Source organism: Haliotis rufescens, unplaced genomic scaffold, assembly GCF_023055435.1.
Source record: "Haliotis rufescens isolate VD_foot unplaced genomic scaffold, xgHalRufe1.0.p SCAF_1, whole genome shotgun sequence".
NCBI classification, from domain to species: Eukaryota; Metazoa; Mollusca; class Gastropoda; order Lepetellida; family Haliotidae; genus Haliotis; species Haliotis rufescens.
Window position 1 is genome coordinate 5,503,569 of NW_025963779.1, and position 23,598 is coordinate 5,527,166.

General features: G+C 42.5%; 1 protein-coding gene across 1 annotated transcript; it reads left to right on the top strand.

Annotated features, from left to right (window-relative positions):
* Positions 1 to 6,108: 6,108 nt before the first annotated feature.
* Positions 6,109 to 23,284, top strand: LOC124150094 (DNA polymerase iota-like). Its single transcript, XM_046522008.2, has 9 exons — positions 6,109 to 6,287; positions 8,271 to 8,390; positions 9,439 to 9,603; positions 12,440 to 12,589; positions 13,931 to 14,167; positions 15,854 to 16,032; positions 16,559 to 16,650; positions 18,158 to 18,288; positions 21,334 to 23,284. Exons 1-9 carry the CDS (start codon positions 6,173 to 6,175, stop codon positions 23,271 to 23,273), a joined length of 3,129 nt encoding a protein of 1,042 aa, XP_046377964.2. The 5' UTR covers positions 6,109 to 6,172; the 3' UTR covers positions 23,274 to 23,284.
* The last annotated feature ends 314 nt before the right edge of the window (positions 23,285 to 23,598 follow it).

The window sequence follows — 23,598 nt, forward strand, 5'->3', positions numbered from 1 at the left end:
TCCGCTAGTGAAGACTTACCTGATTTACATACATGTAACTGAATATTTCATGCTGGGTTGAACATTTTTGACAGTAACTCGTTGCAAACGTGATAATTTGTTGAATAAGTCGCTACGCGCAGCAATGGAAGGGAGGTAACTCTTCGTGAAAAACGGCCATTGATCATTAACGAGTCGCCATATAGATCATACCAAGGCTCCGTCGACAATGTTGATTGCTAGGATTTACGTTGGTATCTGAGCGTTACTGGTGTTAACTAGAGTTTAAAGAGGCCACCATAACTCACAGACGCCCTAGAAAAAACTTTCCACGGAACCCTACTGCTAATCACACTTCATTATATTCTACCTAAAAGTTACAAAAATAAGCATCCTGTCGCAAGGAAGTGTTTTCCACTGCCGTAATATAAACACGGACACCTGGTTATCTGTTTTCAGACACAACCCACATTAGCTTCCCATATATCCCGTGACAAGAGGATACCTTCCACTCTATATTGATAACTAGTTGTGTGTATGTGCAGAGCGGGCACCAACATACCTGGCGTTTCATGTACAGATACACCACCCATTACAAAAGTCACAGTTTAAAGGTCGTACGTAGGAAATACTTCCACCATATAAATATATTATATTGAACAAATTAGATATGTTTATTCAATACATTTTGTCAGTTATTGTCAACGCAATTGTTTCAATGTTTAAAATACATTTCGATTCGCCAGTTATTGCAGCCAGTTTCATGGTTCAAATTTCCTCAATGTTTGGAAAGTAGGATATGATATTTCCATCAAACACACCTAATCATAAACACCGAGGACTTCTTCCTTAAAGCGACTTAACGCCAAGTTACAGTTTGAGAGCAGAGCAACATGTGGTGTGGAAAAAAATGAGTGATTTGGAGCTGTGACCGAAAAACTATCTTGTTCCTAACAACACCCACCTGGCATCATGAGTGATAGAGTCTGCAGCCACCCACCTGGTATAACGAGTGTGAGAGTCTGCAGTCACCCACCTGGTATAACGAGTGTGAGAGTCTGCAGCCACCCACCTGGTATAACGAGTGTGAGAGTCTGCAGCTACCAACCTGGTAAAACGAGTGTGAGAGTCTGCAGCTACCCACATTGTATAACGAGTGTGAGAGTCTGCAGCTACCCACCTGGTATGAGTGTGAGAGTCTGCAGCCACCCACCTGGTTTAACGAGTGTGAGAGTCTGCAGCTACCCACCTGGTATAAGGAGTGTGAGAGTCTGCAGCTACCCACCTTGTATAACGATTGTGAGAGTCTGCAGCTACCCACCTGGTTTAACGAGTGTGAGAGTCTGCAGCCACCCACCTGGTATAACGAGTGTGAGAGTCTGCAGCTACCCACCTGGTATGAGTGTGAGAGTCTGCAGCTACCCACCTGGTATAACGAGTGTGAGAGTCTGCAGCCACCCACCTGGTTTAACGAGTGTGAGAGTCTGCAGCTACCCACCTGGTATAAGGAGTGTGAGAGTCTGCAGCTACCCACCTTGTATAACGATTGTGAGAGTCTGCAGCCACCCACCTGGTATAACGAGTGTGAGAGTCTGCAGCCGCCCACCTGGTATGAGTGTGAGAGTCTGCAGCTTCCCACCTGGTATGAGTGTGAGAGTCTGCAGCCACCCACCTTGTATAACGATTGTGAGAGTCTGCAGCTACCCACCTGGTATAACGAGTGTGAGAGTCTGCAGCCGCCCACATTGTATAACGAGTGTGAGAGTCTGCAGCCACCCACCTGGTATAAGGAGTGTGAGAGTCTGCAGCTACCCACCTGGTATAACGAGTGTGAGAGTCTGCAGCCGCCCACATTGTATAACGAGTGTGAGAGTCTGCAGCCACCCACCTTGTATAACGATTGTGAGAGTCTGCAGCTACCCACCTGGTATAACGAGTGTGAGAGTCTGCAGCCGCCCACATTGTATAACGAGTGTGAGAGTCTGCAGCCACCCACCTTGTATAACGATTGTGAGAGTCTGCAGCTACCCACCTGGTATAACGAGTGTGAGAGTCTGCAGCCGCCCACATTGTATAACGAGTGTGAGAGTCTGCAGCCACCCACCTGGTATAAGGAGTGTGAGAGTCTGCAGCTACCCACCTTGTATAACGATTGTGAGAGTCTGCAGCTACCCACCTGGTATAACGAGTGTGAGAGTCTGCAGCCGCCCACATTGTATAACGAGTGTGAGAGTCTGCAGCCGCCCACCTGGTATAACGAGTGTGAGAGTCTGCAGCTACCCACCTGGTATAAGGAGTGTGAGAGTCTGCAGCCGCCCACCTGGTATGAGTGTGAGAGTCTGCAGCTACCCACCTGGTATAAGGAGTGTGAGAGTCTGCAGCCACCCACCTGGTATAAGGAGTGTGAGAGTCTGCAGCTACCCACCTGGTATAAGGAGTGTGAGAGTCTGCAGCCGCCCACCTGGTATAAGGAGTGTGAGAGTCTGCAGCCGCCCACCTGGTATAAGGAGTGTGAGAGTCTGCAGCCGCCCACCTGGTAAAACGATTGTGAGAGTCTGCAGCCGCCCACATTGTATAACGAGTGTGAGAGTCTGCAGCCACCCACCTGGTATAAGGAGTGTGAGAGTCTGCAGCCACCCACCTGGTATAACGAGTGTGAGAGTCTGCAGCTACCCACCTGGTATAAGGAGTGTGAGAGTCTGCAGCCGCCCACCTGGTATAAGGAGTGTGAGAGTCTGCAGCCGCCCACATTGTATAACGAGTGTGAGAGTCTGCAGCCGCCCACCTGGTACGAGTGTGAGAGTCTGCAGCTACCCACATTGTATAACGAGTGTGAGAGTCTGCAGCCGCCCACATTGTATAACGAGTGTGAGAGTCTGCAGCCACCCACCTGGTATAAGGAGTGTGAGAGTCTGCAGCCACCCACCTGGTATAACGAGTGTGAGAGTCTGCAGCCGCCCACCTGGTATAAGGAGTGTGAGAGTCTGCAGCCGCCCACCTGGTATAAGGAGTGTGAGAGTCTGCAGCTACCCACCTTGTATAACGAGTGTGAGAGTCTGCAGCCACCCACCTGGTATAAGGAGTGTGAGAGTCTGCAGCCACCCACCTGGTATAACGAGTGTGAGAGTCTGCAGCTACCCACCTGGTATAAGGAGTGTGAGAGTCTGCAGCCGCCCACCTGGTATAAGGAGTGTGAGAGTCTGCAGCCGCCCACATTGTATAACGAGTGTGAGAGTCTGCAGCCGCCCACCTGGTATGAGTGTGAGAGTCTGCAGCTACCCACATTGTATAACGAGTGTGAGAGTCTGCAGCCGCCCACCTGGTATAACGAGTGTGAGAGTCTGCAGCTACCCACCTGGTATAAGGAGTGTGAGAGTCTGCAGCCACCCACCTGGTATGAGTGTGAGAGTCTGCAGCCGCCCACCTGGTATAAGGAGTGTGAGAGTCTGCAGCCACCCACCTGGTATAACGAGTGTGAGAGTCTGCAGCCGCCCACCTGGTATAACGAGTGTGAGAGTCTGCAGCCGCCCACCTGGTATAACGAGTGTGAGAGTCTGCAGCCGCCCACCTGGTAAAACGAGTCTATTCACTCTACATTATAGGAAAACTGCCTCCCTGGACGATCATCCCTCTATCAATTCACATTTGGGCCATTTACTATCAGAACACTGCTGTCCTGGACATTCACCCCACTATCTATTCCCTTTTAACGAAAGGAAAACTGATATCATGGACAACCACCTTTTATCTATCCCCTTTCTGTCTATTCACTGTTTACTGTAGGAATACTGATATCCGGAACAATCACCTTCGATCTATTCACTGTTTACTGTAGGAATACTGATATCCGGGACAATCACCGTCGATCTATTCACTGTTTACTGTAGGAATACTGATATCCGGGACAATCACCGTCGATCTATTCACTGTTTACTGTAGGAATACTGCCATCCTGGACAGGTGTATAGTCGTTTACAGAATACTTGCTACTTCACTACCCAACTGGCCACAAAGATAAACGTTTCTTCAGCTGATGTTGTCTCCAGGAATACCCGGTTTCTCTTACCGTGTTCCGGGGCCAGATTGCAGTGCAGTTCGGCGTCGTTCCCAATGTAGTAGGTGATGTTGAGTTGGGGAGCGTCTACATTCGGGATTTGGGCAATACCATATGACGAATATACTTGTATCAACATGTATTGTGTTTTGTATTAGAATACTTACTCGGGGTAAAAGTGACCATGATCATCTTCAGGTTGAATTTTGCTTTTTAAATTATTTGATTTATGAATCTCAGACACAAAATTCACAAATGTTTGGGCATCGATGTTGAAGTGATTGTAGACAACAAACTTTTACAACTACTACTACTACTGCTACTACTACTACTACCACTTCTACTACTACAACCACAACCACTACCACTACCACTACCACGACCACGACCACTACCATGACCACGACCACTACTACTACAACCACAACCACTCCCACTAACACCACCACTACCACTACCACGACCACGACCACTACTACCACCACCACCACTGCTACAACCATTACCACTACTAGTACCACGACCACTACCACAACCACTACTACTACCACAACCACAACCACTACCTCTACCACAACACTACACTAGTACTACAACTACCACAACCACAACCACTTCTACTACCACAACCATTACCACAACCACTACTACTACTACAGCCACAGCCACAACTACTACTACCACACAGCTAGTGCAACTACCACTACTACTACTAGTACCACTACTCCTACTACTACTCCTAATACTACCACTACTACTACCACAATCAGTACAACTATCCCTGCTACTGGTGTAAACAACAAACCAACCAACCAACCCAGACAAAATGTATCCGTATACATGTATCCTGTCACATTACTGCTGCAATCCTCCAGGTTTGTTTGTTTGTTGTTTAACGCCACACTCAGCAATATTCCAGGTATATAACGGCGGTCTGTAAATAATCGAGTCTGGACCAGACAATCCAGTGATAATAATATCATGAGCATCGATCCACGCAATTGGGATCGATGACATGCATCAAATAAGTCAGCGAGCCTGACCACCCGATCCCGTTAGTCCTCACTTACACAAAGCAGAGTCGTCTTTTACGGCAGGCATGGGATGCTGAAGACCTATTCTACCCCGGATCTTCTCGGGTCATATAATCCTCCTGGTGACTTGATGGAGCTCTAATTGGCATATCCATCTAACCTGACACACACTCTCACTAGGGCCGTTTCGTAAACAATCCAAACTATAGACTATAGACTTGGTGCAAAATGTATAAGAAACGGATGTAAGCGTATTATTTTCTACACGTATTAAGAGTATTGTATTTTTTCTCCCTCGCTGATTGGTTCCTCTTATTATAACATTTATCATATAACATTTATCATTTATCATATAACATTTATCATCCAAAACTGGCTCCCACAGGGGATAATGCTTGCGTGATATCAAGCGATAACTACATTGTAGATATCGCTGCAATGAAATTGCATCACAATGCTTTGAAGACCATTGCGACGTCATTGTTAACATGACGTCACAATGAAATGACATCACTAATGGCTCTGCTATTGAAGCTGTTAGCAGTATTATTGTTGACAAACTGAAAAAGTTGGAAGAATGATGTTGGATGATAAATAAAATCTCACCCTCGTGTCTTTTGATATCAAATATATCAACGCTTGTTAAAAGTGGAAAAAACTCCTTGGCAAGCCTCGGCGTTTTTCCACTTTTATCAACTCGTGTCGATATATTTGATATCAAAAGACACTCGAGTGAGATTCTCTATATCTATTATATGGTCTCTGTTAGTAATATAACACATAGCCTACATAACTGGTGTCTCCATTTACGACGTTTCATTATTCATATTCATAACCAAGGCTACATAATAGTAGCATTTGGATTTAGGGCAAACACACGAGCTGCGATGATTATTGCGGCTCATATATCTGCTCGCCAGGAATCTGGAGGGTGTACCGTAACTATATATGAACTAAGACAGTCGAAGCAGGGCTGCTGCATTGAACTTGGCTCTGTCTTAGCGCAAATGCCGCTCCAACGTGGAAAGCTATTAAGGGGAGGTAACTTCCTGAACAGGAAATAAACATTATCGCGGGTGGCAGTATCACAACAAGGTTGCCTGACATGGATTCCGACGTTGACGATGATGTGCAGTCGGACGGCGAAGATTGGAGCCGACCTGTTGCCGAAGTTGGAACAGTAATTCAGCCGTCCGTTCTCAATAAGTCGAATACACAATGTAAGCAACGTTAAGAAAATCCTGTGTCCCTGTGGGGGCGCCAGAAGCAGGATAGTGATATTATTGAAACACTGGACACGGGATCCATAGAAATAGACTATGTATAAAAAGGTCCTATATATCAGTAATATCACTATCCAGCTTCAGGGGGTATTTCTTTGTCACAGTGGAAACGCATTCTGTTGTCTGTAGTCGTATGTCATTAACACGTTTCCAAATTGAAATCAAGATATTCCAGTAGATCTAAATCGTATCAGTAGATGAAATGGTTACTTTCAGCTTCCAAACACCATATAGATCAGTGCAGCAGTGTCCCTCTCTCAGATATGTGGCAGTGCAGCCTGTAGCAGATTGTAGCCTAATCTAACCCAGACTATTGATAAACAAGCTTTAGAGTGAGTGAGTGAGTATGGTTTTACAAAACTAACTTACAGTTTTAGTCCACTAGTCCTTATAATTATAACATATAGCAAAACCCTTAAAAAGGGTAAATTTCTACTAGTCCTTATGATACCCTAACTATTGGCCAGTTTGGCAAGGACTACAGGACTAGTGTCAATTTCTAACACTGTTTTACGCCACTTTTAGCAATATCACAGCGGGAACACCAGAAAAATCACTACACTACTATGAATCTGTGTCATAATCCAACTGGTGGAAGGTTTTCTCATGCATGTGTCAATTTGCTGGGGTGCATTGATGAATACACATGCATTCCACATGCACCACATCACACTCTACAGCAGCCGATTCCCCACATGAATAAAGACTACAATGTGTGAAGCTCATTCTGGTATCCTCTGCCGTGTTATTGCAGGGGTATAGCTAAAAGCGGCACTGAAACTTACTCACTCACTCCTCCACAACAGCTGACTGTTCAATGGAAATTGTTTCTTCTGCTGCATGTGCAACGCCAACTGTCACAACATGCGATGTTCAAACCAATCATTCATAAGCTTATTTAGCCATAGCCCACTGGCACTGACCAAAAACATCAAACACCAAGTTTGCTTGTAGGAAAATAAAAGTTCTATAAACAGGTGGATTTCAACTTTAACTCATTGACAGTTTATTCATCAATAATGTGTTTGATGCTAAGGCCTACAGCAGGATTAACAAAAAAAGCACTCGTCCTCTCGTATTGACGAGTGGCAGTATGTGTAGGGGGAGAAAGAAGTGAAGAAACACTCGCCCTACAGGGCAAGTACATATATTTCAATTATATCAGTTCATCTCTAATCAATTTTGATTAACTATGCGGGATAATTTCTAAACTAAGATATGTTTTCATTTCTTTTACGTTCGTTCTTAATGAAAACGAAATACATGTCGCTATATCATGAATAGACGGCATATTTGGCAACTGTCTGTTGAAATAACAAAAAGGGTGTTTGCACAGCAGGTCTATTCTTTGAAAGGAGGCAAGTGAAAATATTGTGGAACAAGTACAATATAATATCTACTTGTCCTTGAGGACAAGTTGGGTTTAAGTAATTTTTCGAGCTGCAGTTAATTTACCTCATACTGAATTAAAACTAGAAAGCTCAGGTACTTTAGGGAATACAATAATAGCCTGCATTGCAGCTTTTCAAAACTGACCGTCTGTCAGCAAAATAGACTGTCTCGGACTGTCAGGCAGGCGGGTATTTTCAACACTGTTTCATTGTATGCACTGTATGCACCTTAACCTGTGCAGGTGAGTTAGTTTTCTAAATCTGGTATATACATGCAGGTGCGTTCATGTTTAAATGTGGCATGTACATGCAGGTGAGTCCATGTTCTTAATCTGGCATGTTTGTGCAGGCGAGTCCATGTACTTAATCTGGCATGTTTGTGCAGGCGAGTCCATGTTCTTAATCTGGCATGTTTGTGCAGGCGGGTCCATGTACTTAATCTGGCATGTTTGTGCAGGCGAGTCCATGTTCTTTATCTGGCATGTTTGTGCAGGCGGGTCCATGTACTTAATCTGGCATGTTTGTGCAGGCGAGTCCATGTTGGTGTCTAAACTGGGTCACAAGAGAACCATCATCCACATCGATATTGACTGCTTCTACGCTCAGGTTGAAATGATTCGCAACCCTCAACTACGCCGCAAACCACTCGGTAAGTTAACACCTTCCCAAACAGCAGTGTATACATAGCTAGTTCTTGTCTCATAGGACATGAAACCACCTCCGTGGTCGAGTGGTAGAGCGTCCGCCCGGAGAGCGGAAGGATCAGGGTTCAATCCCCAGGCTGCATCATACCAAAATATGTTAACAGATGGTGCTTGTTGTTACCCTGCCTGGCACTCAGCATTTAGGGGTTAAAACCACATGGTATCTTATTTGGCTAGCAATTTAAAATCGGCATTAGTCCTGACTATATCAAGCAGCCACACATCCCAATTGCATGAAATGATGCTCATGATATCAATCACTGGATTGTCTGCTCCAGACTTGATTATTTACAGACCGCCGTCATATAGCTGGAATATTGCTTAGTGCGGTGTAAAACAACAAACCAACCAAACTAACCTAACCTCATATAACATTATTAAGTTGACACCTTCCTAAACACCTAGGTACGCTACAACGTTTTGTCTCACTCGGCTGTTGATTAATACTGAGTGGTTCATGGATTAGATGCCAGATTGTAATTCTAGGAAGGACACCTGCAGGTGTATGATGATATCATGGTTAACTGGATGGGTACAAGTTTGCTGTTATTGTTATTACATCTGTTCTTTTCATTTCTATTTGGGATTATTCACACCAATCGGAACAATTACCTATTTTACAGTGAATCTTTTGGAGCCAATTGATGCATCAATATAGGATATGTTTGTGCTTTCTTTCTTTCTTTGTTGTTTAACGCCACACTCAGCAATATTCCAGCTATATGACAGCGGTCTGTAAATAATCAAGTCTGGACCAGACAATCCAGTGATTGACATCATGAACATCGATCCCCGCAATTGGGATCGATGACATGCATCAACCAAGTCAGCGAGTCTGACCACCCGATCCCATCAGTCGCCTCTTACGACAATCATAGTCACCTTTTACGGCAAGCATGGGTTGCCAAAGACCTATTCTACCCCGGATCTTCGCGGGTCTGTTTGTGCTTAAGAATAGAAACTGGTTTAATTGTTTTCATCCCTCAATGCCAGGAATACAACAGAAGTACATCATCGTTACATGTAACTATGTGGCGAGGGAGAGAGGGCTGACGAAGCTGATGAGCATCAAGGACGCCAGGGAGACATGTCCGGACCTCGTTCTGGTCAACGGCGAAGACCTCACCCACTACAGAGAGATGTCCTACAAGATTTCAGGTACTGTAGACTTCTTCTTTGGGGGTGAGGCTTTGTCTAATTGGCAAGCATAGCAAGATGGCTTCGAGTGGTTCAAACACCAGCTTGTTTTCCTATCTCAAATGTTTGTGATATAGGTTAATCTATCAGGTAATGATTACTCATATCACATAAAGAAAATGTCTCAACTGCACATATGGTATTTTACCTGTTGTCAAGGTAAGTGAACATATACAACAGACTGGCGATCAAAGTCTCTCATACCACATCAAAGACAATACTGCGACGAGATATTTTTGCGAGCTGCCGTGTTGAGATGACCCCTCGATTACCAAACAATAGACAGCTTCTCTCCGAAGCTAGTTAATCTGAGTTGGCCGGAAAGTTGACCGGAAGGGATTGCGACCAATTATCAAATACGATAATTGACTCAACTCAGTGTCATGACTGTGAGTTTGAACACTGACGCAATCAAACGAGGTTGGAAGAAGGCAGGATTACTGTGAGGTAACAGTGACACTAATTGGTCTGTTTACACTGTCATTTGTGATGTATTGTGTGACCATTCTGCATTCATTTGTTTTTTTATCTTATTGAGTAACTTGTGGTTCTGGTTGATGATTTCAACATTTGATGACGTGTTGCAATGAATAAAGTATGTATATATTATTTATACTTATTTTTGCATTTTTAATTTTTGCAATTGAGTCTTGTTCGCAAAACTCGCAATAAAAAAACAGTCGCAAAAAATTCCCTGTTTACAGTAAACAGCAATGTCAAAACTCAATTAATTACATGTAGCTGTTATATTTGCTGTAAATTGCTGACCATAGTGAAAACCATTCAGTCATTCTCTGGGTAACAAGTGTTAAATGCAAAACAAAGTTTTCATAACTTGCTTTAAGGATTTTTTTAAAGGAAAATATGTGTCAGTAGGTGGGGCAAAAAGAGGGTAAAAAATGCAATTCAATATTTTTCTTCAGTTTTCTGCTTCACCACAGGTTGGCTGATATACAAAAAATAGGAATGGTTTAGTATGGCAGGAGAGCCTGCAACACAGCTGTTGCTAGGAATGGTATAGTATGGCAGGAGAGCCTGCAACACAGCTGTTGCTAGGAATGGTTTAGTATGGCAGGAGAGCCTGCAACACAGCTGTTGCTAGGAATGGTTTAGTATGGCAGGAGAGCCTGCAACACAGCTGTTGCTAGGAATGGTTTAGTATGGCAGGAGAGCCTGCAATGCAGCTGTTGCTAGGAATGGTTTAGTATGGCAGGAGAGCCTGCAACACAGCTGTTGCTAGGAATGGTTTAGTATGGCAGGAGAGCCTGCAACACAGCTGTTGCTAGGAATGGTTTAGTGTGGCAGGAGAGCCTGCAACACAGCTGTTGCTAGGAATGGTTTAGTATGGCAGGAGAGCCTGCAACACAGCTGTTGCTAGGAATGGTTTAGTATGGCAGGAAAGCCTGCAACGCAGCTGTTGCTAGGAATGGTTTAGTATGGCAGGAGAGCCTGCAACACAGCTGTTGCTAGGAATGGTTTAGTATGGCAGGAGAGCCTGCAACACAGCTGTTGATTTAAGCAATGCAAACCTGACTAATCAAGTGGGAATACTGTTGTATGCATCCTATCTACTTCAGGATCAGCCACCTTTTTTTGACTCCCCATGTTTAATATATATGTATGTCAACTTCAGTGTGTCCTTATTTAGAACAAATATTTATAACATGTCATCAAAAGATGCAAATTCAATATGGTTTTGTTTTTTCCATTTCAACAAATTTATAGTCGGTAGATCTGTAAAGTAAAAAAAGTGTGGTCTTAGGCTTTAAAAAATAAAAGAATTGGTTCTCGGGCAATGACTTTTGAAAATTTAGTGCGGGCGGTTGTTGCTTGTTCAAACTAGCATGTTACCAAAAAAACAGTTGTGTACCATCAACCTGGGAAAGGGCTTCTCTGCATGAGCAAGCATACAAACTCCTATTGCCACCATGACCATGACACAAGATACACAGCAAAGCAGTGTGCATGTAAAGGGAAGTAACTGTGTGCTATATTGGATCCCATTGTTTTCAAATATTAGGATTTTTATATTTTTTTGGAAAATGGAAATATTAACAAAACATTCGGCAGACTTTCTGATGACTCTTAGTTTTGTTGGCCTTAAGAACCAGGTGGTTAGGCAGCACTGTCATGATTTATAGAATTCTAGAATCAAACAAAAAAAACCACAGTTATATTTTTCTATTGACCCAAGCTACATGTAATTGGTTACCAAAATCCCATGAACTATAAAAGTAAGAAGTGTAGCTTCAGAAATGAATGGTACATTCTCTGGCTTATGTCACACAACAGCAAATCTTCCACTGGTGACCTGTCACAGCTGCCATGCTGCAAGTTGTCAGGTCTCGTTGAAAATTCGAAAAGGTATTTTTTTGATTCAGAAGTTGTCAACTTTCCAAGTAACTTGTTTGGTAGGCATTACTTAGAAGTTGGCGGATGACAAGATAGACACAATTTTATGGATAACAACTTCTTTAATACTGTAAAAAGCGACGTTTCGGTATAGATCCTTATACCGTTGTCAACCTTGCTTGACAACGGTATAAGGATCTATACCGAAACGTCGCTTTTTACAGTATTAAAGAAGTTGTTATCCATAAAATTGTGTCTATCTTAACTTTCCAAGTAGTTATTTATTAATGGGTTATATTGAGTCTGTCAACAGTGTTTGTTATTTACAACATACTGCCAAGACTTGAAGTATCTGTCCAAGTATAAATGACTACCTCCATGTTGCTAAATTGCAGTATTGTCAGTAACTCAAGCATTATTTTCTGTAACTTGCTACCTTTTTCAGAATTTCTCCAAAAGTACACCCCAAAGGTGGAGAGACTGGGTTTTGATGAGAACTACCTGGACGTGAGTGACATGGTGGAGCAGCGACTGGCGCTCAACGATGACACACACCAAGCTGGCTTTGTGTACGGAGCTGAAACAGGGACTCAAGGTATTGACTGGCATCATATCAAGGCCACACTTATTACTTGGCAGAGTTTGTTTGACAAATAATGGGTCTGTGATAATGCTCCATTCACAGGTTTGAGAAAGGTTATGTCCTGCTGAATTCTGCAGCCAAAACAATAAAAATTCTGTGGTTATTATTTTATTAAATTTACAACAGATTTTCAGGAATTCTGAACAAAGTTCTTAAACTAGGTTTATTTTCTGAATGAAAGTGTTTGTGCAACAAATATAGCCATGATAAGTGCACTGACAGTCACAAGGTGAAACCGAAGACCTGTGCTTCCAGTAATCATAATACCTAAGTTGGATTCACATATTTATACCAGAATTTTGATTTTAACACAATCATAACGTTTAAATTGAAAAAAAACATGTATAGAATGTTACTAGAATAATAATTTGAAGTTATTTATGAACACAAATATACTTGACCTGCTAATTAACATAATGTCTTCAATATATTTGACCAATACTGCAGCACAAAAGGCTAAATTCTGTTCAAGTGATTTTTCTGCAAATACATTTCTGCATGAAGAAGACGATTCTGTGAAAATATCCCACTACTGATAAATCATGGAATCAAGCCAGGAACCCCTCAAACAAGAATCCCATTATCCCATTCAAACCACATGAAGCATAATAAAATCTCCCCTTCGTGAAGCATGCATCTGTGAGCTGTATTGTTAGACTGAGGCGTGCAATTGTGTTAAGTAATGGCTGATGTGATCTTGTCATTCCGATGTGATCTGTAATGGGATGTCCTCAGATCTGTGTGTACCGGTAGTGAGCACGAAGATTTGACCTAAATGAGATTGCATGAACTTGGGTTCAAATCCCAGATTGGCCTTGATCGTGATTCTTAATTCATCAGCACCACCATACTTGCGCATGTGGGTTTCACCCAAGTGGTACACATCTAAGAGCTGCATCACTTAGGCCTATCCTTCATCATCAAGCAGACACACAAGTGTACCACTAGGCTACAGAGGCGCTGATAAATCACAATGCTTTTAAGTATCTCTTTTTTTAAGAACTGTACGCCAGCAACCGACCTTTTACGCCTGTTTCCTAAGGTTCATGGAAAATATGTTTGAAACATAATAATGTTGATAAATGTTATTTTAAATTTCTTTTTTTCGATTTATAAGTTAGATAATACATTTCCCCTCAGGTTTTTATGATATTGAAAACTTTTATCCTAGGGATAAAATCTCGGGGCTGCCAGATGCTGGTTTTAGATATCATTAAAACCCTCAGACATGCTTTATAAAACTGAACTTCTGTTCAAACCCATTGTAACCCATCTCACTATGTGTGTCACCAGTGTCTACCTGCTCCTGTGGATGCCATCTCCGTCTGGCGGTGGGGTCTCGGATAGCGGCAGACATCCGGGAAGCTCTCCATGAGGAGCTGGGTATCACCTGCTGTGCTGGCATAGCTCACAACAAACTGCTGGCAAAACTCGTGGCAGGGACGCACAAGCCCAATCAACAGACCACCCTGTTCCCAAACAACACCTCCACGCTCCTCTCATCACTGCCAAAGGCAAGAAGTATACCAGGTATTCTCAACAACAGCATTGTCCGTCATGCATCGTGTGTCACAAACATATTCTGGGCCGCTCAGCGTTGTTCGTCGTGCATCATGCGTCACAAACATCTTCTGGGCCGCTCAGTGTTGTTCGTTGTGCATCATGCGTCACAAACATATTCTGGGCCGCTCAGCATTGTTCGTCCTGCATCTTGCGTCGCAAACATATTCTGGGCCGATCAGCGTTGTTTGTCATGCATCGTGCATCACAAACATATTCTGGGCCAATCAGCGTTGTTCGTTGTGCATCGTGCATCACAAAAATATTCTGGGCCGCTCAGCGTTGTTCGTCTTGCATCGTGCGTCGCACACATCTTCTGGGCCGCTCAGTGTTGTTCGTCATGCATCGTGCATCACAAACATATTCTGGGCCGTTCAGCGTTGTTAGTCATGCATCATGCATCACGAACATATTCTGGGCCGCTCAGCGTTGTTCGTCCTGCATCGTGCGTCGCAAACATATTCTGGACCGCTCAGCGTTGTCCATCGTCACAAATATTTTCTGGAACGCCATGGTTGCTTTGTGTCAGTGTTACTGTCAGTCTAATCTACATGTGAGTCAGTCAAGTATTTTTTAGCTCAGCTGACTGAATCAAGTGAGCTTATGTCATGGCAAGTTGTAAGTCAGAAGTCTGATCTCAATTAAAACATAGAAGCCATTATTTCTTTAGATAATTTTGGGGCCTTGTGGCTGTATTTTTGTTTCTTGGTTTGCATATTGGGGGTTGCGGGCAGTAGGAAAAGAAATGTCAGATTGATCTTTCTTTCTTTGTTGTTTACACTGCACTCATCAATATTCCAGCTATATGATAGCGGTTTGTAATTAATCGAGTCTGTCCAAGACAATCCAGTGATTGATATCATGAGCATCGATCCACATAATTGGGATACAATGTCATGCATCAACCAAGTCAGCAAGTTAGACCACACGATCCTGTTAGTCGCCCCTCCAACAAGCAAATTGATCTCTTACAACAAGCATGGGTTGCTGAAGACCCTGGTCTAACCCGAGTCTTCGATTCCTGACATGGGTACAATGTGTGAAGCCCATTTCTAGTGTACCCAGTCGAGATATTGCTGGAATATTGCTAAAAGCGGCGTAAAACCACACTCACTCACTCACTCACTCACTATCGAACTCACTATCGAACTCACTATCGAACTATCGAACTATCGAACTATCGAACTCACTCACTATCGAACTCAGTATCGAACTCAGTATCGAACTTGTGTTGGGCGTAAGGGGTGACTTTATTAGACTCAGGGACTTGGTTGATTGATGGTCATTGTACCCTGATGGTGTGGAGTGGTTAATTGCTCATTGTATCAATCGATGCATTGTATCATGTTGTATTGTCCAGACTTACTGCCTTCATTAGTTGGATTCTTGTTGTTTCTGTATTTGTTTATTGTTTAGCGCCGCACTCAGCAATATTCCAGCTATATGATGGCGGCCTGTAAATAAGTCAGGAAGCAACAATTCAGTGATTGATATTGTGACCAACTATGTCCACACCATCAAGAACAGGCACGATATCAATCTTATCAGCGAGGCTGACCACCCGATCCATTAGGACACCTCTTACGACCGGCATAGGTTGCTGGGAACATATTCTAATCCGGAATCCCACACACATCATCCTATGCATTGTTGCAGGAGTAGGCTGGAACACATCCAAGAAGTTGGCTGAAGCTGGCGTCCACGGCGTTATGGACTTACAGGAGTGTGACCTGGCCACTCTGACAGAGGAATGTGGCACTACAATGGCTGTCACCATCAAACAGCTGAGTCATGGAGTGGACGACTCCCCTGTAGTGCAGTACAGTCTCCCACAGGTTGGTAGTAGGAAGTCTTTGGGATAGGACAGATGGGAGATTTTCTTGCAGACAAATCAAGATCTTCTGCATAAGCTGCCTTTACTAATGTCAATGAATAAACATGTCCACTAATGTAGCCAGTTGTCCTGTATGAAGTAAATGCCTTAAATGAATTCATTTCTGTTTCAATCAAACAATCCAGATATGAAAGAGCTCTAGTTGTACCCTGGTTGCTGTGTAGAGTGTTGATTAATTAATCATAAACATGTTTTTGTCCTTTATATCAATACAAGTCATATGTTTTCCCCAGTGGCAAACATCTCGGGCACAATAAGCTGGCGCTCAGGTATTCTATTAAACATTGTGCCCAACCCCACATTACTTATGTCATTATCCTTTTCTAATCCATTAAGAACAAATTCAAATTTTGACAAGACGACAAGTTATCTGCAGCTGCATATTTCAATGGAAGTTGTTAATTATTAGTAAATATTTGAAGTTTGACATACAGCATGTTATTCTGTGAGTGGTTTTTTTTAATCAGACAATCAGTGATGAAGATTCCTTCAGAAAGTGCAACACCATGGCACAGACTCAGCAGAAGATTGACAACTTATTGTCCAGTCTCCTTAAGAGGTGAGTATCAGCTCAGTATGAGGCACTTAGCTACAGGGACATGGCAGGATCGGGTGGTCAGACTCACTGGCTTGGTCGATGCACGTCATCGTATCCCAATTGTGTAGATTGATGCTCATGGGTGATGCAGAAATCTATGATCATGGGTTTGAATTCCAGATCACTGATTATATTTCATGGTTTCTTGGCACCATACCCGTGCTTGTGGGTTTCACCATAGTTGTAAATGTCTGTGACATGCTTGCCTTTCACATCAAGGGGACACTCCAGGAAGAGCTCATCTGGTTGTTGATGACCAGTAGAGCTGATACGCTGGGATGGCATTCATTGATTCACCATTCTGTTATTGGTTTGGTTTCTGACAAATATTGAAGGATTTGTTCCTAAAACTGTTTATTGGCTAGTCCCATTTGAAGTCCTCAAATGTATTTATCGACAAGTCTTATAAATGTCAAATAACATGTACGTGGTATGTTACCTTTGCATTTTAATGCTGAATGAAAGTGAGGTTGGTTGCACACTGATTTCTGTGAATCATCTTTTCTTGGTTGAGGATAGCGTTGCGTAAAACATTCGTCTTACTTTCAGGGTGATTGACAGTGCTGTGGCACAGTCTTTTTCTTTTTAACCTGTTAAAGTTTAATTAGTACTGTGATTATGATCACTGCTCCTCTGTCACTAATAAGGGGTGACCGAGTAGCCTTGTGGTTAAAGCATTCACTCATCATGCTGAAAGGTCCATGTTTGATTCCCACATGGCTTCTATGTGTGGAGCCCATTTCTGGTGTCGCCATCCGTGATATAGCTGAAAGCACTCATTCAGTTACTCGCCAACTGTAGATTTGAACATTCTCACCAATGTCAGTGTGAAGGTATTAACACCGTATTCAATAACTCATTCATTCCATACCTGTGAAGATCCGGGGTAGAATAGGTCTTCAGCAACCCATGCTTGCCGTAAAAGGCGACTAACGGGATCAGGTGATCATGCTCGCTGACTTGGTTGATGCATGTCATCGTATCCCAATTGCGTGGATTGATGCTCAAAATGTCAATCACTGGACTGTCTGGTCGAGACTCGATTATTTACAGACCGCCGTCATATAGCTGGAAAATTGCCAAGTGCGGCGTTGATCAACAAACAAACAAATAACAACATAGGATGTCTTAGCAACAGTTTTTCATATAGTTGGAATATTGCTGAGTGCGGCGTTGAACAACAAAGAAACAACATATGATGTCTTCGCAACGGTTCATCATATAGCTGGAATATTGCTGAGTGCGGCTTTGAACAACAACATTCACTCCAATTTTCAGTTTGCCTTGTTCTGCTGTAGAAGGGGCGGTCAGGTAGCCTGGTGGTTTAAGCGTTCGCTCGTCACGCCGAATGTTTTCATTCTCAGTTCTGAAAGTTCCTGCCTGCCAAGGTTTTTTTCAGTAAAAGTAATCTCCGTCTCCGTCTCCGTACCCAATGTCTAGATGTTTGTGCTTTGTACTTGGAGTGTAGGCTGGTAGAGGATGGTCGGACTCCACACACGTTCAGGCTGACAGTGCGGAGAGCAGAGTATCAGAAGTACACCAAAAGAGAGAGCAAGCAATGTCCTGTGCCAGCACACGTCTTCCAGAAAGTGGGAAAGGGTCAGTTTAAAAACAGTTTCTTGTCTTATTCTTTAATCTCATATGCTATCATGACAGAACAGATCCCTTTGTCTGTTTGTCCTGAAAACTGACTACAAGACCACAATAAAGTAATCTTAAGGTTTCATTGATTAATCTACAATGATCCATTAACTGTTCATGTTTGGTGCAACACGAGGGTGCTATGAAGCCGAGTTTTTGTTTCAGACACACAATTCCATAACATCTGAAAAGTGAACGTTGTGCGAGAATTTGTTTTATTGAACAGCTTTTCAGAAACTGTGTGCAAACAAAATGCTGCCTAATACGTGAACGTCAAAAATATATATCAAATGGATTTGTATGCATATGTATCCGCGTGTTGCACCAAGCATGAGTGAGTGAGTTGGGTTTAACGCCGCTTTTAACAGTATTCCAGTTATATCACGGCGTGTCAGCTTAATGTGGGAGGAAAGCCCGAAGTGATGCAGGTCTTGGACCTTTACCACTTCGGTGAAACCCATGAGCACGGGTATGGTGCTGACAAACCTTGAAACATTATCGGGGCGAACCAGGATTCAAACCCACAATCATAGGGTTTATTGAAAGTTGTATACAAAATACATGTACTAATTAGGCAGATGTCGGATTACACAGTATACTGTATTTAGGAAAAGGCCCTTGGCCAGTGACGATGCTTGTATATACACAATGTATATACACAATGTGTACACTTTACATTATACATACATGTATATATATATATACTGTAAAACAGGAAATTAATGTGAGCAGAATATTAATGCGAAAAATGCGAGTGACGGAAGGTCGCATTAATTTTATGCGCATTAATTTTTCAAATAACAAAGTCACCTACACAAAGTGAAGTTGAGTAGTGGTCAGTTCACATCCTGTTTAGCAGCCCAGATTGGCGCCAGCCACAAATTATCCCATCAGTGTCCTTTACAAGCTTGTCAAGAGCAGACTTGAGCCAACGCGCATGAATGGGTTTCATGACACTAATCCGCAGGTCAACAGGAGTGTGAGGATTGTCACCTGATCGAAGATTTGATACACTGATCTGTTTTCTACTTCTTTAAATCAAAGCGCGGAACGTATATACTAGTACCAACAGACTGTCAACTAAAACAACACTAACACAATGATAGCTGCGGGGAAACCATTCTCACGCTTGGCCATCAAACGTACGGGCAATTAGCTTAAATAATATTAAAATAAGGAAGGAATCTCACACTGAAAAAACATGGACAGGGGATTTAATGTGCACAGTTATTTTATTTACTACTCTACTCACAGTTCCTGCTCAAAACGTCATTTGAAACAAACGAAGCATTTTCAGGTAAGGCTTCTATTTACGTAGGTTACATTAATTAAAATAACACAGAACATAAATCCGCATAATTTTTTAGGAAAGGGTATGGGCACTCGCATTTTTAAAATGCGCATTTATGTCTAAAATCAAGAGCTCGCATTATTTTCATGTCGCATTAAATTCCTGTTTTACAGTATACTGTAAATCTTGATATTAACGCGAGCGTGAATTAAATGCGAAAAATGCGAGTGGTCTTTGCTCGCATTTTTAAACATCGCATTTATATCAACAATAAGACATTTTGGATAGCAAAAATACCAACTTAGACATGTATTCCACACCACTGTTTATTGAGCAGCACTTGTATATAAAGTATACAAACAATGTCATTCAAACACTAATTACGTCCTGTGAATTGTCACTGCTGGGGTCAAGACAAGAGTTCTACTCACTTATGTCATCACTGATCACACCTGCAAGTCCAGACAGATGCCACCCTTTGTTCTTTGCGACTGCGTCAAAGGCCGACACGAGTCAGCACGCATGTATTGTTTTTGCGGAAGTACTTTACTCAGCGCTAATAAGCGGTGCTATTTGGTGTGTGATTGGATTAATGTGAGGATTCTAAACCTGACTGAAGACATCTTTAGATAGAAATCCACTGATGCTTGAGAGGAGGGGGTGTCGCATTCATATTGAGTCGCATTTTTGGCTAGGGTCTAGTGGTCGCATTCTTTTGGAGACTCATTAATTTCACGATTTACAGTATACTGTAAATCATGAAATTAATGCGAGCATGAATTAAGTGGGAAAAATGCGAGTGCTCTTTGCTCGCATTAATAAAAATCACATTTATATCAACAATAAGACATTTTGGTTTGCAGAAACACCAACTTAGACATACGCTAAAAACAAACAACTATGTATTCCACATTACTGTTTATTGAGCAGCACTTGTAACAAGTATATAAACAATGTCATTCAAGCACTGATTACATCCTGTGAATTGTCACTGCTGGGATCAAGACAAGAGCTCTACTCACTTATGTCATCACTGATCACACCTGCAAGTCCAGAGAGACGCCACCCACACAACACAGTGTCTTTGTTCTTTGCGACTGCGTCAAAGGCCTACACGAGCCAGCACGCATGTATTGTTTTAGCGAAGTACTATACTCAGCGCTAATAAGCAGTGCTATTTGGTGTGTGTTTGGTGTGTGATTTGATTAATGTTAGGTTGGATTGAGGTGAGGATTCTCCTGTAAACCTGACAGAGGACATTTTGTTTAGATATGAATCCACTGATGCTTGAGAGGAGGGGGTGTCGCATTCATATTGAGTCGCATTTTTGGCTAGGGGCCAGCGGTCACATTCTTTTGGAGATGCATTAATTTCACGTTTTACAGTATATGTGTGTGTGTGACGTCAGACGATGAGGAATGACGTAATACATTGTGCACCTCAGCATGCAGTTATCATAAACACAGCGGAAAAAGCCGATAAAACTCGAAATGTTTTGCAAATTGCAGCACTATCTGGCGTTCTTTATTGTCAACGTCCTTTCGTGCTCACTGGCGTTCTTTATTGTAAACGTCCTTTCGTGCTCACTGACATTCTAAATTGTAAACGTCCTTTCATGCTCACTGACGTTCTTTCGTACACATTGTTCTTTCTTTTCTTATGACGAATACCTTTGTTGACCAGGTTAAAATATTTTTTTGTCATCATTGCAGGTGATGTCTCGTTTGCCCATGAGTTCCTGAGAAAAACATCTATGTCTCTGTTTGAGAAAATTATCAATGTGAAACAACCTTTCCATCTCACTTTGATCAATGTAGCCTTTGCAAAACTGCAGCAAAAATCCAAAAGTGACATCAGTAGCTTTTTCCAACTCCCTCGAGGACATGAGAGGGTGGGTGTAGAGAGGGAGGTACCATCCCAGATGGATGTGGATGAGGAACTCTCACCGGGACCTGTGAAGAACAAGATCAGTGAACACTCTTCAAGGGAGAGTAGTACACTGAATACAGAGATTTGTCATTTGAATGATCAATATGTTGGTCTAGCTGGAAAGAGTTTGGAAAGCCCAGTTATGTCAGATAATGATACTAACATATCACTGAATCAGTCAGATCAACTTAATGCTCTAGTCAAAGATGCTAACAGTTTGTCACCACACGTGAAATCTGACAAGGGTAAAATCGGTTTCTTCAAGAGAAAGGGGACTTCAAAAATGGATGGATTTTACAAAGCTTCAGATCTGTTACCTTTGAATACATTTGAAAGTAATGAAAGGCCAGGAATACTGTCCACAAGGGAAAAGCATTTTAAGGAACTCAGTTCAACTTCTGATTCTAAGGAAGAAACTCATTGTAGTAAGGCTGATGTTCATAGTGGAGAAATCTCATCTCTATCAAGCACCACTGCCTATGAGGACCATGGCCTTTTTCCACCCCCAATGGACCAGACTGTGGGTCGTACTGCATCACTTCCTGATGGTATTGATGCAGACGTGTTTCATCAGCTGCCACCAGACATGCAACAGGATATCCTAGCTGACTGTCGATCAACAAGGTCAGGACTTTACACATCAGATCACTCCACTGGACAAGAAAGAGGAAGAAGACAAATGAAAAGAAGACAAAATAACTCATTACGACCATCTGGATCTGTTAGCTTACCTATGTCTGACATTGCCAGGGATGAGTGTTCCAATGGGTTAAGAACTCCTGAAAAAGGAGCTATTGATTCCACTGATAATGTCAGCCCATTCAAGAAGAAAAAGAGGCTGTTCAGTCCAAGTAAGTCTTGGGCCACTGCTTTGACAGAAGCTGATGATAATAATAACATGTTTACTGATTCAGAGAACATGAGTAAGGCAGACTGTGCTGCTGCTGCTGCTGCTGCTGCTGATGATGATGATGATGATGATGATTATGATGACAATATGCTCATACCAACATGTAACAATAGTGATCAGGTTGCCAGTGGAAAGGTCAGTGAACGGAATATTTGTCCGGGATCATCATCAGTCATTCTGCCATGGATTGATAGGTTTGATTGTGAAAGCACTGTGGATAAGGTAAGTCATGCAGCTGGTGATTCATTATTCAGCAACAGTCACAATTCAGCAGATTTCATTGAAAGTAGAAAGTCAAAGATTCATGTGACAATACGCAAATATTCCTCAGCAGCATCAACATCAACACAACCACCACCAACTACACCATCGGCAGCAACAATTAAATCAGCTTCAACAACAAAACCTTCAGCATCAACAAAACCTTCAGCACCTGCAAGACAATTGGTATCAACAGCACTGCAAAAGTGCATAACAGCAGCAGAATCAACGACACCTTTATCAGCATCTTCTTGTCACAGTCGAGGAACATTGGTTGCAGAAGCTGGAGGAGACACCAGTACATCCGAGCCTGTGTTCAAGATGATGACGGGTCCAGCTCCTTCTGTACCACCCAATACAGATCCTGAAGTGTTCCGATCACTCCCCATTGAGATCCAAGCAGAGTTGGCTCTTCAGTGGGAATTCAAAAATATGAGAAGTACCACCTCACACATGGGCAGAATTAGAGAATCAAAGAAGAAAAGTCCAAAGAGTTCCAAGAACACAATGCCAAAGTCCACAACATTGTTTAGAAGTGGAAATAAAAAATGATTTATTATCAATCTCTTCTCTTTTGATCCTGTTTATCATTAAGTCTTTGAAAGGCATTTAGAAGTGATACACATAAGGAAGACAATTTATGGACCAGACAATCCAGAGATTGACATCATGAGCATGACTTGGTTGATGCATGTCATCGATCCCAAATGCGTGGATCGATGCTCATGATATTAATATCAGGACTCGATTATTTACAGACCGCCATCATAAAGCTGGAATATTGCTGAGTGTGGAGTTCAACAACATTCCAGCCAACCAACCAACCAACCACATAGGCTTGACCCGAGTGGACCCGAGTGCTGGTGGCTTGTTTTCT